At 44.9% G+C, this 16603-nt stretch overlaps 1 protein-coding gene across 1 annotated transcript in view; it reads right to left on the reverse strand.

The window, feature by feature from the left end:
* Positions 1-2327: 2327 nt before the first annotated feature.
* The window catches only part of LOC135107935 (uncharacterized), an 18311-nt gene continuing 4035 nt past the window's right edge, over positions 2328-16603 (reverse strand). The window contains exons 2-3 of the mRNA XM_064018381.1: positions 9475-9670; positions 2328-7796 (exon numbers count right to left, since the gene is read on the reverse strand). Coding sequence (XP_063874451.1) covers positions 4498-7272 — 2775 coding nt within the window. The 5' untranslated portion in view covers positions 7273-7796; positions 9475-9670 and the 3' untranslated portion in view covers positions 2328-4497. The remainder of the gene's footprint in view (positions 7797-9474; positions 9671-16603) is intronic.

Consider the following 16603-nt stretch of genomic DNA (forward strand, 5'->3'; position numbering starts at 1 on the left):
AGAGAGAGAGAGAGAGAGAGAGAGAGAGAGAGAGAGAGAGAGAGAGAGAGAGAGAGAGAGAGAGGAGAGAGAGAGAGAGAGAGAGCAGAAACAAAGGAATGAAAGAAATTACAGCCTTATACGTGATTTCAGAGACAACCGCAGGCAAGAACGAGGCGAGGAAAGTTTTATCCCAAGAAATAAACTTTTTTGAGGTTTGAAATCATAACGTCATATTGTGCAGAAGCGACTTTAATAATGGAATGTGTGCCGTTAAGATAGCAGACTGGTATTCTGAAAGGCTTCACTTCCTCAACACTGCTATTTTCAAAGGCCACAGAGGTGATTAGCAGAGTTCCCAAGAGTGTTTCTTTTGTTAGTAATGAAAAAATATTGTTAATCTATCACTAGAACCATAAAAAAAACACTATTACAAACCCCATGTCACTTGAACTAAAGCCTTTTGAATGTAGTGGAGTGGAGTGGAGTGGAGTGGAGTGGAATGTAATGTTTTAGAATATAGTTTTCAGTGCCAAGATTCAGTGGTTGTACTTGAGAACCTTACCAGTGACCACCCTCACCTCATGACCTCACACTTTGTTTACCTGCAGGAGTGTCTGATACAAACAATTACACTAAGTACTCGGTCATTTTTTTGTTTACCTACAGTGATGATTCCATTACCCGTCACGTTGCTTCTTCCTCTTCGTTCTCTCTTCCCTACATTCCTCCTAATTTTTTCATCAACGTCGTGTTTCCCCTGCTTTCTTTTACCTCTTCCTCCTCATCCCTTTTATCTTTGTCCTTTTTCTCTTTTGTTGTTATTGTCGTCGTTCTCTTCCTTCAATCTATTTCATCGTACTACCTTTAATTTTCCTTGTCTTCATGAACTTTCCTATTGCCGTCTTTCTTTTCGTATTTGTAGTCGTCTTCCTTTATTTTCCAAATTTTTTTCCTTCTCTTTAATTAATTTCACTCTCCTCTTTTTCCTTATATTTTTCCTGCCTTTCTTTAATTTCTTTCTCCTTTTCATTTGTCTTTGTGGTCGTGTTCCTCCTCCTCCTCCTCCTCCTCCTCCTCCTCCTCCTCCTCCTCCTCCTCCTCCTCTTCGTCGTCCTTCTCTATCTCGTGAACTCCTCTTCCTCCTCCTTCGCCTTAAGTAGAGGGATAAGTGTATGGGCGTAATGCGTTTTTAATGTTTTATTCGCCTGCTTGGATTAAAAACAGGTGCTGCTCTTCCTAATCTTGAGATCCTCCTGGTGTAGGGACTCTGGTGCTCCTTATTTTAGTCTTATTTTTTGCTGTATTCTATTCCTCTGTACTCTCTCATATTATACCTTTATCATCTTCTTACTATTATCGTCCCCCATTGCTATCCTTATCATCACTATTATCATCACCGCCACCACCACTATCACACTCTTTTTTCTTCCTTTTACTCATCACTGTCTCTAGCATCACCATTATCACCATTTATCATCATCACCACCTCACTCTAAAGACTCACACCACCACCATATTTACCAATAAGACACAATATTGTAAGAAACAACAACTTTTTATATACTTTTTTTTTATTGGGTACTCTAGAAAAAAATATGGAACACTGAAGCCCACACACCCTCACACACACACACACACACACACACACACACACACACACACACACACACATTAGTTTATTAAATGAAGATCGGAAATTAGGAATAAAAAGCGTTATTATTATTATTATTATTATTATTATTATTATTATTATTATTATTATTATTATTATTATTATTATTATTATCATCGAGAGGTTCTTGGTTGCTCTATGTTGGATTTTCTTCCATTCTCTCTCTCTCTCTCTCTCTCTCTCTCTCTCTCTCTCTCTCTCTCTCTCTCTCTCTCTCTCTCTCTCTCTCTCTCTCCATTCATTCCACGCACACAAAAACAGCAGCCGCCACTCACCCGCGAGTCTTAGACAAGGTTGAAAAAATCACATTATGAATTTTCCATTAAACATATATAGCAGAGGGGCGCTTCCTCTCCCGCTCTCATCCATCTCTGCCTTACATCCGGTGAGTGGAGGTAAATTCCCCCAACCCACCTCTCCCTCTCCCTCTCCCTCCACCGTTCCCTATATCACCAGCTCTGCCTAGGGGTGGTGGTGGAGAGGAATGATGATGGGTACTGAGTTAATCATACATCACAAGATAAGTAGCGGGATGAGGAATGAGATTATAGTGGTTGCGTCTACTGTGGCGGCGGTGGTGGTGGTGGTGGTGGTGGAAGTGTTGGAAGTAGTATGAGTGATACTGTTGTTGTGGTGGTGGTGGCTGCAACACCGAGGCTATATAAACACGAAACCTGTTCAATATTTATTGGAATCTGAACAAAATGAAATTTTCTTTTCCTTACAAACATAACGTAACCTTCCACATGATACTATATAATATACTTCCCGCCCATAACTCTTGAAAAAAAATCTTAGACTACCAAAAGCACCATTATATATTATTATATCCTCTGCAATTAATAACTTTCAATTTGAAGAAAATATGCTTATGGTCACTTTTCCGAACAACCTGACCAATTTCGTGTGGTAGCCAAGGGGATTTATAATTTTCTAGGAAAATAACTATATAAACAACAACATTGATCATAACAACTTTTACAAAATATCAAAATTACAAGCAGAAGCGCTAGCAGCACGTCTTGTAAGGCTTGCTCTCAGAATTTGAATACCATTCCCGTATGAAAATGAATGCAGTTTCTTGTACCTGGTTGAGTCGTGGCGGGCGAGGGCGGTGCCGGCAGCTGCCTGAGCCACGAGGCCGAGGCTGCTGCACAACACTTCCCGGCCTCCGCGGCGCCTCCTCCCACCCTCCTAGCAATACAATTAAAGACGCCTCAACTAGCAGCCCAAGGAAACACCCCTAAACGCATCTCATTTACATAACCTTATCAACATTACTGTTATTAATGAACTCTTACACGGCGATCTCTTCCGGAGACTCGACGGGCGACTCTCCCAACATGCTGGCGTCTTTAATCTCACCCAACAACGAGGACCCTGGCGGTGGGGAGGCCGGTCTCCACGGCGGGCCATCGGTGTTACAAACCTCGCTAACTTTAATTAATTTCAATGTAAGATATAAGATACATTTTCCCTTGAGCACCTGACCAGGTAACCAACTCGCTGTAAGTGATCAACACAAGATATACGAAGGTCTGGCCGCGTCAAGGGAACACTAGTAATGGGACCAAGCAGTAAGTGTATAAAATATCTCGGTATTCTCTAAGGCTAATAATATACTCAGTGTCTAATTACCGGCGGCGGCCCATCCCGAGGCCGAGCGGGAGCCGCGCGGACAGCTGGAGACCACTGGAGTACTGTATTGCCCCACAGCACGCCGGCTCGCCCCCAGCCCGCCCCGCCCCGCCCCGCTCCCTCGGTGCCACCGGTAACTATGCGGGTTGGTGGGTGATGTCCGAGGAATATAAACTGAGATATACATTTGTTTTATGATAACAACAAACAACAAGCAACAACGGCTTCAATCCGAGGCTGCCACGGGAGAAACCAGGGCGGGTGGGCCAAGCGGTGGCGGCGCTGCTCGACGAGTGATGTTCGAGGAATACGGCCTTAATACACATGGGCGAGTGCTTAGTTACCCACAAAAATACTTTCAAATTCTGGCCTAGAGCCCTACACTGCATCCACATGAAGCTTAGTATCCTCTCTTGTAACTCGGTACGAAATATGAACCACCATGAACCAATGGGCGAAGTTCACCGTCAACTCTTCAGGTCACATTCCAGGAAGCAGGAAAAGAAAATAAACCAGATTGTTGTGGCATGAAACATAAAAGGCCTTTTGTACTGCAGCAACAGAACGAGAGGGCCGAGGTGGTGCCGGGTGCAGGGGCGAGGCCTTGCCCCTGATATGCTCATAAAAATACAACGGTGGACACAACCAATCATTCTGCTGACCCACAGAGAATGCTCAGCCACGGATTTGTACTCATGGAATATGTATAGATCTTTATTAACACAATTATGAGAAAGAAGTTATCCTTATAATACTCGGTAATTTTAGAAAGCAATTAAATTTTGTCAATGCGCGCGACTGGCATGGCTGGAGCCTTGAGAGAGCATTGCAGGTGACTAACTCATCAATTCACGGCGGATGTCTGCGCACTGCACCGCCAGACTGCTGGTGGCCGGGGAAGAGGTTCATTGTAGCACGTTTGAGTCTGTACAGGATATTCATGGTATTTGTAATGAGCGTGGGTCATCGTTATGAATGGTTGCTACCTTTTGATTGACAGTGGAAAATAATATGGGTAATGTGGCCATGATTTAAGTAACATGATATATACAACGAGTCAGCCGAGACGTGTGTTTCTGATCGCTGTCCAACACTAAGTCACTACTGGATGAAGACTAGGTAACGTCTGGGACAAGAATTATGGACTAGAAAAAAATAACGATAAATACAAAGGATGGAACTGGTACCAGTGAGTGATCTACACGCTAAAAACAACCGTTGCCCCAACAACCACACCACGGCAGGTCTATAGCCGGCTCCTTCTTTTTGTTGGTATTGCTACTACTTTTACTGTTGGCACTGACCGAGCTCTTCTCGGAGTCTCTGCGAGCACCGGCACCCAGGGGCGTGATGTCACTCACGTCATCATTAATAGTGTTCTCACTGATACTCTCCATCTTACTCAATTTCTTCTTTTCTTTCTCTGCAGCCATTTTCTGCTTTCCGGCGTCATAAGACATACTACGACCTATTTTCAGTCTGTTTCTTATGGAAGCGGTATGTTTATGGCTAGTTGGAAGAAGAGCTTCCTGTTCTGACCCGGACGCTTTCCTCAGGATGCCGTTGGCTAAGGGTATGGGGCTAATGGAAATAGGGTGTCCGTGTCCATGGTGCTGAGGAAACTGTGGCGTCAGCATTGCCCGTGGCGGCGCTGGAGCTTCGCGGGGCTGTTCGTCGAACACTACTGAGCTGGGCCGCGGCCTGGCGGACTCCGGTGCGCGAGGATCTACTAGACCCACGCGAGAGTGTCTCCTGCTGTTAGCGGGGGAGTTGCTGACAGTGCTCGTCTGAGAAGGGGGCCCGCTGCCTCGATATAAAGACCCGGCTCTCAACAAGTGACCCGCCGCCAGCGGAGTGGCCGGAGTTCCCGTGCTGACGGCCAGGCCGCCCCCACTTGAGCCTGGACCCACGTCTCGCGGGGCGGAACCTTCACGTGGCCTTGGTAAAGGGTTGGTGGGTGCAGGTCTCTCTGGCAACTTTAGGTTCACTATGCACCTGCTGGAGAAAGTTTTTGAGGAGGTTTTAGCAGTAAGACGATTATCAGTTTGTGAGTTGGTCTCTGTTCTCGCCCCCGCTTCTCGACCTTCCACACGCTCGCAAGATTTATCACTAGAGGATGGCTCCGAGCACTGGCCCGAGTCCGGGGAGACAGGGGTGGTGAGATCAGTGTGGGACGCTTCAGAGGTGTGTGGGGTGTGGCTGGGGTGAGAGGTGGTTTTAGGTGTTGGGGCGGTGGACGTTTTGTTGCCCCACTCAGGTATGTGTAGCTGTGCGGGGGCGTCGCGACCATGAACTGTTATTACGATGCGACATCCTCCCACAGTTACATACTTGGGTAACTTGACGTGCTTCTTGAGCTTCATGCGCACGAAACGCTCGCCCGTATCCACTCCTTTGTAAAATCGTCGCTCCAACTCCCCAATAATCACGCCAAAAGCTGAGAGAAGAATAACAAGGGTGGCATCTGCTATGTAGTGAGGGACGCCAGTGAGAGCCAGGACGATGGATTCCCGAGTTATGTCGATGAGAGGCACCTTCCCACCTCGCACCGTGAGGCCGTGAGTCAACAATTGCTGCAGGGCGTCACGACGACCCAAGCTGATGTAGGCTGCGCGACCCACCACCCTCACGCCTCGGATGGACATCAGTGTTCCCTCAGCTTGCTGCTCGAGTTCGTCTATGATCTCCTGAGTCGTGATGTCCCATAGCTGAGGCATGTCAGCCACTGAGACCATGATAGTATTTGGCTCAATGCTGTTCAGACGCACCAGGGACATGCGAGGGTTGTAGACGGAGACGAAGGGCAATCCCGCTTCCAAGGAAGAGGAGGTCCCGATGTTGGAAGCACTGCTGGAGGCGTAGAGGGGACCCGCGGGGCTGCTGGGGGTACAGGTAACATTAGCGGCCGAGTTGAGGCCTGTACCCAGGGACTGACTGCGGCTACCGTCCAGCGGGCCGGAGAAGAAGTAGGAAGAGTGAGTATAGTTGACAGTTGTCGTACGCGTCGCTTCAGGGGCTTCACTTATTGGAATAGAAGCGGAGGTTGTGGCGTCATCGTTACAAAGCGATAACTGTTTCACTTCCTTCACTAACGCACCAGTGTTAGAACCACTTTTAAGTTTTTCTATGACAGTGGCAGAGCGACGCCTGACGGTGGAGTAGCCCGGGTCGGGACCCGCCGCCTCTCTCGGAGGGGAAGCGGGGCGCTCCTCGGGGGGAAGGGCCATGGGGAGCGGCTCCTCTGCCAGGTGTCGCTTTCTGTCGTAATGGAATGAAGACGCAAAGTCAAGAAGTTGGTCTAAATTGAAATGATCAGTTTGAGATAAAAAAGTTTCACTACTCAAGGGCTGCAGAGGCTCTGCTGGTGTTGCAGAGTTTTCGTCCCCCACGTAGTTCGGGTTGTCACTAGACACGCAAACCCTCACTGGTCCCGGCTCAGCCAGATCGTCCACTGGGCCAGAGCAAGAGGCTCCCGCGGTGGCCACAGAGCACTGAGCCTGACTGCAGCCCGCAGACGGCCCACCGCTGTCCAAGGAGGCCGCCTGACGCATTGTATACTCAACACTCCGCATTTTGCCACTATACACTTTCTGCAAGTTTTCTAGGTTATCAGTTTCTACATTTCCTTCTTCTTCTTCCTCTTCTTCGTCGATCTTGGATGGGCAGAAGCGCTTCTCCAGTTCGTCGTCGTCGTCGTCTTCGTCTTCGTCGTCGTCACCGTCGTCGTCACTTTCTCCATCCATTTTTTTTACAAAACTTTCCAATTTATCGTATTCGTCACGGAGCGTCCACACCTGCTGTTTTAGTGTTTGATTTTCTCTTTGCAATTTCCGCAAATCAGACTGACCGCGATCCACCTCGGCGTTTATTTCGATCGTTCGCATGCGCAGCTCTTCATTCTCGAACATAACACCTCGGCTAGACCGCTTATCTAGCTTGCGGGAGGGCTTGACGGCCCCCTCCTTCTTCCTCGACCTCATGATGGTGGTGGGAGCGCGGCTGGCGGAGATGAGGTAACGCGCGCTCACCTGTACCACACGGAGACACCCCCGCACATAACGGCCAGAGGCGCGGCCCCCGGCGGTAAGGGGGTCGCGCCCCCCACGTCGAGACGTCCCCAGTCCTAGTCACTTGGAGCCGGAAGTACTTCTGCTGATGGACGAGGCCAAGGCGCCGCCGCCCCTACCCGTCCGCGGAGTCGATCGCATCGTCAGAGGTCGGGAGGGGCGGCGGGGTGCAGGAGGCGGCGGCAGCAGGGGGCAGGCGAGGTCGCGCACCACCTGCCGCTAACCATCACGGCACCATTACGAGGTTAATCAGCAGGCACCACAGGACCGCAGCCACCTGCTCACCCCGACCTGTTCGGACTTCACATGCGTCTTCGGTGGGGTCCGTCGCCTCACCCACCCTGGTCGACGTCTTACATGCGTGGCGCTCGAGGCCGCACAAGGTGACCAGTGCAGCGACTGTACATGGGTCTCTTGGGAGGCAACACGCCCTGACGCTGAAATGAGAGGCAGCATGGTAGAAAACACATAGACTACGTTATAATACTTCAGGTAACTCCACAACACCGGAACACTGCGTGACAGAGCAATGTATGGTAAGTTTGCTTCAACTTGTCTCAAAAGTAATTATGTCGAGGAGGCGGGATAACAGACTGACAGGATGATCCATTTTCGTGCCGAGGGTTCTCAGTACCGTGTAAAAAATCACTAGTGCTCCATATGTCATGCCACTGGGGCTGTGTTGCCTCTTGGGCGGAGGACTCGTGTCACTAAAATATATCTAAGAATACAACAAAAAATATACAATTTAAATTAATTTACCACACACAAATAAAGTTTCATCCTTTCCCAAGAAGCAAAAGATGAAGCTCAGAGACCCTCACGCCCACACACTACGCTCTATCAAGGCAGCATGGAGCTTCTTTTATTCACCCTGGGACCACACCGGCCAGCAGTTCTAGTCCCCGCTTACTGATGACAAATGACCTCTCACCAAAAAACTAATTTTACTAACATAGATTATAAGTATTAACGTTACAATATATAGTATAGCTTTAGGACATTACCGTGATACATCTTTTTTATATTTAGTACTGAAACATTTAGGTCATCCGTGGCAAAATTATAATGAAAACTGAGTATAATATTTATGTTTATTGAATTGTAACTAATAATTTCTGCTGCACTAAGCAACAACAAGTAACTCAAAGAAAACATAAAATTAGAAATAAGCGCATAAGCAACAAAGAAAAAAATCACGATATTAATACTCAGTGTTTTTCCTTTCACATAAAAACACGACATAAGAAACATGAAATAAATAAATCGTAGAAAAATGCACTTTGGAAAATAATTAAAACATCAGCGAGTCTCAAACTGACACCAAATGTGACGCCTCTCTTGAAGTCCTCGACTCTCCTCCTCGACACATTTACAGGCGAGAAAAACAAGCGAACACAAGAAGAGTGACCAGTAAAGCTTGCCAGTAAATATGTTAGTTAGGTAATAGTTTTGCTTGAAAGTAACGTGCATTTACAGACCTATATGATTTAATAAATGTGAGAGAGAGAGAGAGAGAGAGAGAGAGAGAGAGAGAGAGAGAGAGAGAGAGAGAGAGAGAGAGAGAGAGAGAGAGAGAGAGAGAGAGAGAGAGAGACGCGCGCGCGCGCGCGGCGCGGAAAGTAAGGAAGAGAGACAAAAAACAGATGGAAAGATAAATCACAGTAACAGACAGACAGACAACCAGAGTGACAGACAGACAGACATATAGACAGAGAGAGAGAGAGAGAGAGAGAGAGAGAGAGAGAGAGAGAGAGAGAGAGAGAGAGAGAGAGAGAGAGAGAGAGAGAGAGAGAGAGAGAGAGAGAGAGAGAGACGCGCGCGCGCGCGCGCGGCGCGGAAAGTAAGGAAGATAGACAAAAAAACAGACGGAAAGATAAATCACAGTAACAGACAGACAGACAACCAGAGTGACAGACAGAGAGAGAGAGAGAGAGAGAGAGAGAGAGAGAGAGAGAGAGAGAGAGAGAGAGAGAGAGAGAGAGAGAGAGAGAGAGAGAGAGAGAGAGAGAGAGAGAGAGAGAGAGAAAGTAGGTAGAAAAGAGAAAATAAAAGCAGACAAATTTAAAACAAAAACAAAAACAAAAAAACTACAGAGGTTAATGTTCCTCTTACCTTTTTTCTCCTCAGGTGTTCCTCTCGCCACACAAGAGTCGCCTGCTGCCTCTTACCGACTCTTCCTCTTCCCTTGATGTCACATGAAGTTACTCTTGCTGTTTTCTTCTTTTAACAAAATCACTGATCTTTTTCTTTCTGCAGTGTCCTACGAACGGCACAATTTTTTTTTATTTCGTTTTATTTTATATTTAATCTGAAAGGGAATTTATATTATGAGATATATGATGTAATGAAGTAAATCACTTTTGTTACGCTTTGTTTTTTCATCTTTCACTTTTTTCCATCGTCTTGATTTTTCTTTACTTCTCCTCATTCTTTGGTTTCTGTTTCATATTTCCACTATTTTCAGGGTCCTGTGCTTCCTTTTCTTCCTTATTTTCCTCATTTCTCGGTCTGTTTTTCACTTCATTATTTCATGACCGTGTACTTTCACTCCATCTTTTTCAAACTTATTAACCTAATTTTTTTTTTTTCATTTTCATTGTTTTCAGTCTTGTGCTTCCTTTACTCTTTCATTTTCTGATTTCTGTGCTACACTAAGTTTAATTTTCAAGGTTACTCATTTCCCCTGAGTAGTCTGGTGTTACAGTTCATTTTAAGATCCAGGCCGCGTTCCAGTTTTCTCACGAACCTCAGGAAAGTCACACTAAAGTTTCATCCCAACATTCGTCCGTTACTTTCTCAGCAGCAGGGTCACGAACACTTTTTTCCTCCACTAATTCACTTTTAGAGGCATTTATCTCTAGTCTTGGTCTTTACTTCACTTTCCCTCCTTGCTGTATAAGACCTTAATGAGATAATAATTTCAACTTTCTGGTAAACATCGGCCGGAATTCTTTTATCTACGTCCTGCCGTCTCTGGGAGCGTTATACAAGTAGTTTCAATATGAGTCTAAGGGGAATTAAGCCATATTTCACTTCCTATGGCTAACACGTCTTCCCAAATGGTCGCTGTTTACTCGCCTGGCGCCTCACCCTTTCAAAGGCAACTCGTTAGTTGTTCATACCGCCAGGAGGCCCCCGAGAAGCTCCCTGACGCGGCCGTCGCCCTCAGCCTCGCGCTAAATGGAGGATTAACTTGATTCTAATTGTTTGATGTTCTTTAAATATTTCATATGTAAAATTCTGGTTTAATATTTCCTTGAAGGTTTCTTTGCCTTTATTTTTTATTGTAAGTATCATTTTATCTTTAGTCCCAAATATTAATTCAAGAAAAAAAAAGGGAAGGAAAAATGGAAAATAAAATTATAAAACAATTCTAAAATACGATACTAATTTATCTATTACTTTTTTTTTATAAACGTATGAAAGGCGAGCAATGCAATAAATTCGCATAAAAAGTGGATAACAAAAACAATATTACGAGAGAGACTTTTAGCCACGAATACCCAGATACACCACAAAAAAAAAATAACACGGAATAATAAAACATACTTTGGGCCATAACTATACACACGAAAAACGAATAACATCCCATATGCGCCCCAGTCCTACGTACCCTCAGCCATTGCTATGTTCCCCCATCTTGCAGGCTTCCCAGTGCACTATCCAGCAGAGTATATTTTATTATTTATTAACCCTCGACCCTCTCTGGCGGCAAGATGAGGGCGGTGCTTTGCAGGGCTCACGAGGCAAGGCACGGCGAGCACTGCGAGGGAAAGACACAAGACTCGCCTTCCCGCCTGAAGGGAAAAGAAAACGACCGTCATACGTATCCTGTGTGTGTGTGTGTGTGTGTGTGTGTGTGTGTGTGTGTGTGTGTGTGTGTGTGTGTGTGTGTGTGTGTGTGTGTGTGTGTGTGTGTGTGTGTGTGTATACGTGTGTATACGTGCGTAAGTATACGTTCGTTTTCACCCATTAAGTAAAGTGAAGTAAAAACGATGGCGTTACGCAACGACTTATGCAGAAAACTCACGTGTGGTTCACTTTCTTCGCACACACACACACACACACACACACACACACACACACACACACACACTGCCAACACCCTTCCTTCCCTCGTCTCTTCAGACCTCCCAGAGTCTGATAAGAAGTCATAATAAGAAACTATATATATATTTTTTTACTTTCCTTTTTTCCTTTTTTTTTTTTTTTTTTAACTCCACAATCTCAGATTCCCTTCGCACCCCGCCGGCCGCTCCCCGTCAGCAGGAGAATGTTCTTTATCACACAGACACGGACACTATCACGTCCCCATCCGTCATGAAAAGGTGAGAAAAAAAATGAAATTGTTCCCACCCAGATTATTCCCGTCATAAATATACGAGATAAATGAGATGATCAAAAGATATATGGTTAAAAAGACACTTGTGAGGAGGCTGGCGGCTTGCTGTACACGTGATGAATGAGATGTACAAGAGATAAATGAGATAATTAACAGATGTATGACGATGAAAATAATCGTGTGGGTCCTGCTGTTCAAATACCTGGGATGACTTTTTGACGTAAGAAGCGTTCTGGCCAAGGACAACAAAGCTGGTGAAAAACAAACAAACAGTAAAGATACCAGTTCATAAAGAAGACGATTCGAAGTCAAGTCCAAAGGTACCTTACCACACACACACACAAAAAAGTAGTAAAGGTTAGTGGGGAGGAGCTTTCATACTTACTATGTTTCACTTCAGTTAAATGTGACTTCGCTAACGCTTCCACTTGTACCGGTTAATCTTAAAATCTAAAGGTAAATATAAGGATTTTACATAATCAGCAAATTGACTACCTAGACTTTAATTAGACTTCAAGAAACAATAGAGGCATTAAAGAAGTTTTTTTTTTTTTTTGCAGTTGACTGGAATAGAAGCACAAGCGATAAAGGTCGGTAAGTCTTTATTCTACATTGAAAAAAAAAATATATATATATATATATATAATAGATAATGACGATGATGACGATTGTAGCTATCGAGTTACAGAAATGAGCCACATAGGCAAAAGAATGTTCTGTGTCCCCTCTCCCCCACATGACGGCACAACTCTTACAACACGTCTACGGTTTCTGGTGAGGGTGGCGGGCGGGTCCCTCAGGCGCCCCTCCTTCCGTCGATTGTGCAAGTCGCCAAAATTAGCAGCCAAACATAAACACAGGAGCACCACTTACTCTCTAACACTGGCAGCGTTCATCCCTGCATCCTCACTTTCCCTCCCTCGCCAGTGTATGCAAAACACGTTCATAATCTAGATACTGTCCCGTCTCATCCACTCCTCGTTTGTGTAGCGTTCGTTCTCTACTTCATGAAAGCTGGGACGCGGAATTGTGTTTCTCAGGAGGCATTTCGTTGTCTATGTGTTTATATTTTAGTCCAATTGAGTCGTTGCCGCCCTCCCTTTCCACTTAAACAAACCTTTATATTCTTTTTGTTTAACGTATTCACTCAAAACGACTGCATTGAGCGTTTTCTTGGTTCCCGAGAGCCCTGCAAGGCATACGACGTTACTGCAGCATTTCCCGAGTCACGTGTACTGAATGGTAAAAAGTAATGCTGGAGACATTAACTGCGGGAGTCATCGGATAGTGGGATCAATACATCGTGGCAAATGAGGCAGGTGCGGGCCGCTCGCCACCATTACGGGCCAACAGTAACTCTGAAGCCAAGCCGCAGGTGTTGCAGTGGCCGGGTGGCAGGCAGGGAGGCGGGCACTCATCTATCTGAGGTGACGGGTCGCGCCTACTTTTACAGTGGCAGTTACGTCAACCTCATTTATGGCGTAAAAATATTTGTGTAGACAACAAGCGACTAATGACTTAGGAATAATTCAGAGGTTTAAGGAGGCTAAGGGTGAAGGAAATGTCCCTCATATCTACTGTACAGACTCATCTTCACTTCTTGCTGTGAGAAATTTAATCTTTGTTGCCACTTTACCGCGCGATGGTGATGGCTTCTTGTCTCTTGTCCAGGTGTAGAGCAGAGAAAGGTTTGTTCATAATCTAAAGATAATATTCTATGACCAAAAAAGGAACATCAACACATGTCATTTGTTATTAATCTCTGTTTCTTCCCCGATTGTTGCCTTGTTCCTCGTCGTAGCTCTAAAAACAGTTTATCTGTATTCTCTACAATAATCTATCATTCTTTACTGCTCACATCCAAACTCTCCACCAGCCAAAAGAACTATTGCTCTTAACCTCAAAACCAGTCTGATTTCCTACTTTCAGAAAGCTCTTAAAACTTTGTTGAATACGAAGGTTCCCTCCACTTCACTCTCAGCCATCTTTCTGTATTGATTCCCTAAACGGTGGTTAGCTGACAGTTTTTCTTACTTTTCTTGACTAGCTATTGGCTATCCTGCTGGCGTCATTTGTCAGATGGTCCTCCCTTCACGTAATACTAAACTTCTGATCTTTATTTCTTAATGGACAAGAAAGAACTTTCAAAACCCAATTTTTTCCCACCTACTACTACCCATCACTCAAGGATCCCCTTCATTAGTACACTGAATATTCTTGATCTGTCCGTCACTAATAACAAATAAAGGAAATTTCAGACTTCAGCCCTTGTTTAATCAGCCTCAGTGAAGTTATGCGTTATTGCTTTCATCAGTTCTTCCTCCCCTCCCAGATGGTGGTTCTGTATCATGGAAGCCTTGTTCGTTCATATATAAAGTGTTTCTCTTATGTCTATTTCTCCAACAGTATTCCCGAGCTAGTGGGTCAAGGATGCTCGACTTATCAACCTCCCCTTGATTGGCTGCCTTAATTCTCTTATCGCCCGCTGTGTTGCTAGTTCCCTTGCCGTGTTCAAGCAATGTATTCCTGACTGCTGATGCTCTGAGCTTGCTGGCGGGGTGTTACTTAAACCAAAACAAATGTTCGAAAAATTTAATCTATATTATTACTTCGTTCCTGTCATGCATATTAACTAGTGTCTATTCTCTTCACTCGTATGCTTTGGAATAATCTGTCTCCCCCCCCCAGTTCTTTACTAATCCTCCTTAGAACTAAACTTTATAGAGGAAAATCACCAGAACATCTAAACCGGATTTCACTATTTGTTACATAATACTGCTCTTTTTTATTGGAGGCGTTCTTTTTTCATAATTTTCATTGCAGCAATCCCTGGTCAGTCGTGCTTTGTAAAAAATAAGGAAGTACTGAGGCTCGTTCGTTTCTGACTCAAATATTCCTTACACAAATGGTTCTGAGACAAAAAGGAGCGAAGAGACAAATGACACCAGCTCAACACGACAGCGGGGCGTCAAGTCGCTTCTATCCCAATTTGCATTCAGTAATTGTACCATTGGTCAGTGACGGGGCGAGTGACGCTGACGCAGCTTCCCCTCTCCCTCCCCTCCTCCTCCTCCCTGCACCCAGTATTGATGGCACCATGATAAATATAAATACTCTCTTGTTATCAATTTCAAGATGTACATAATAACTATAGATGTGTTCGTATTGATAACGCCTAAGTTCTTCTATAATGCTCAATATGTACACTATAACACCATGACTATTTAAGCACATGTGTGTCGAAATTCACTACATTTATAACATATAATAATATAGGAAAACTGTGTGGTGTTGGCAGAATATTTCCTCCATAGACAGTTTCTCCGAGATTAAGAAAAGTTATGATGCCATCTTTTCATTTGTTTCAACACTGCCCAGCCACTTCCTCCTCTTCCGCTCTTCCCTTCCTCCCTAAACATACCACTACCACTCCCTCCTCCTCCTCCTCCGCGCACACTTTTATTTTTCTGTAGTCTCCCTTTCACTTTCCTTCCCTTCTTTTCAATTTTCCCTCTTCTTTCCTTTCCCCTCTCCTTCCGTTTTCTATAACCTTCTCCCGGCTTCTCCTTCCTTCTCTTTTTTCGTCTCCTCTCCTCTCCTTTTTCCCGCTTCGTCCTCCCCGGCGCGATATGGATTTTGCTGCATGTTGCCGCCGCCACTAATAGTCAAGAAGATCCTATCCGGCAGCCGCTGGGTTTGGATTTATTGTTTACTGAGGGTTGCAGTCTCATAGAACGTGCCTCTCCGTTTCTCACTCTGTTCTCTCCCTCTGGTCCGTTTCATTTTTCACCTCGCTTCCCCCTCACTCCTCTTGCAAGACTGTATTTCACTTTCTCCTCACGCCAAGTAGGATGAATCAATTAAGCTGTTATGTCATCTTACTCCACCTCAATCTTTGTCTAGTCATTCATGTTTCTCTTCTTCACTTTACTTATTTTGTGCTTGAAATGCGATAAATTATTTCACTGAGCCGTTATGTCATCTTACTCCACCCCCGATCTTTGTTTAGTGATTCATGTTTCTCTCGTTCACTTTAATTATGTCCTTGAAAATGTTTAATGAGATGTGTTAAGTCAATTCACTCAGCTGCTATGTCATCCTACTCATTCTTGACCTAGCGACTTATGTTTCTCTTCTCCACTTTACTTATTTTGTGCTTGAAAAGTGCGCTCAGTTACGATAAGTCAGTTCACTCAGTTATTACGTCATCTTACTCATGCTTGATCTCGTGACCTACGCTTTCTTTCTCCACCTTACTTACTTGATGCTTCAAATGTTTGCTTACTTAAGAGTGTTCCCTTCTCCTCCCCTTGTCCTTGCACTCCCAGACGGGGCGCCAACAGTAATATTTGTGCCCAGGTAAGAAAAAACGGTGCGTAATCCATGGAGAGGAATAAGGTGGAATTGTCTTCCTGCTCAGGTTATTTAAGGACACGCCTCGTTGGTGCTGACCTGCCAATTACAACGTAGAGTGTTTGGGTAATGTTAGGTTAGGATGAGGCAATGTTTGTGTTAAGGAAGGAGGATAACGTGAGTGCTTTGGCAATCACAGTGATGTACGTATGTTTTAGTGTCCATCTTGTGTCGTTGAAATATGATCTCCAAAGTTTTCATTGTATATGCGAATGCTGGTATTACTCAGAGACATACATTACCTATACTGTTATTCCCCATTCAGATACACGATGGTGGTCGGTGAAAGATGTACGTATGTGGCTAAAGGAGCAGTTTTTCCGCTTGTAAACTTGCATCGGACTACAAAGAAGGGCCATCAGACGCGCCTGTAAACCACTGCACGAGGGATCTAAGAAGGAAACGACACCTCATTGCTTCACATCAAAATGACTTTGTGATACTCTCTGGGATAATGATACAGGGAGGTGGACGCTCATGTGGACG

The sequence above is a fragment of the Scylla paramamosain genome, chromosome 16 (genome assembly GCF_035594125.1).
Source record: "Scylla paramamosain isolate STU-SP2022 chromosome 16, ASM3559412v1, whole genome shotgun sequence".
In the NCBI taxonomy this organism is placed as follows: Eukaryota; Metazoa; Arthropoda; class Malacostraca; order Decapoda; family Portunidae; genus Scylla; species Scylla paramamosain.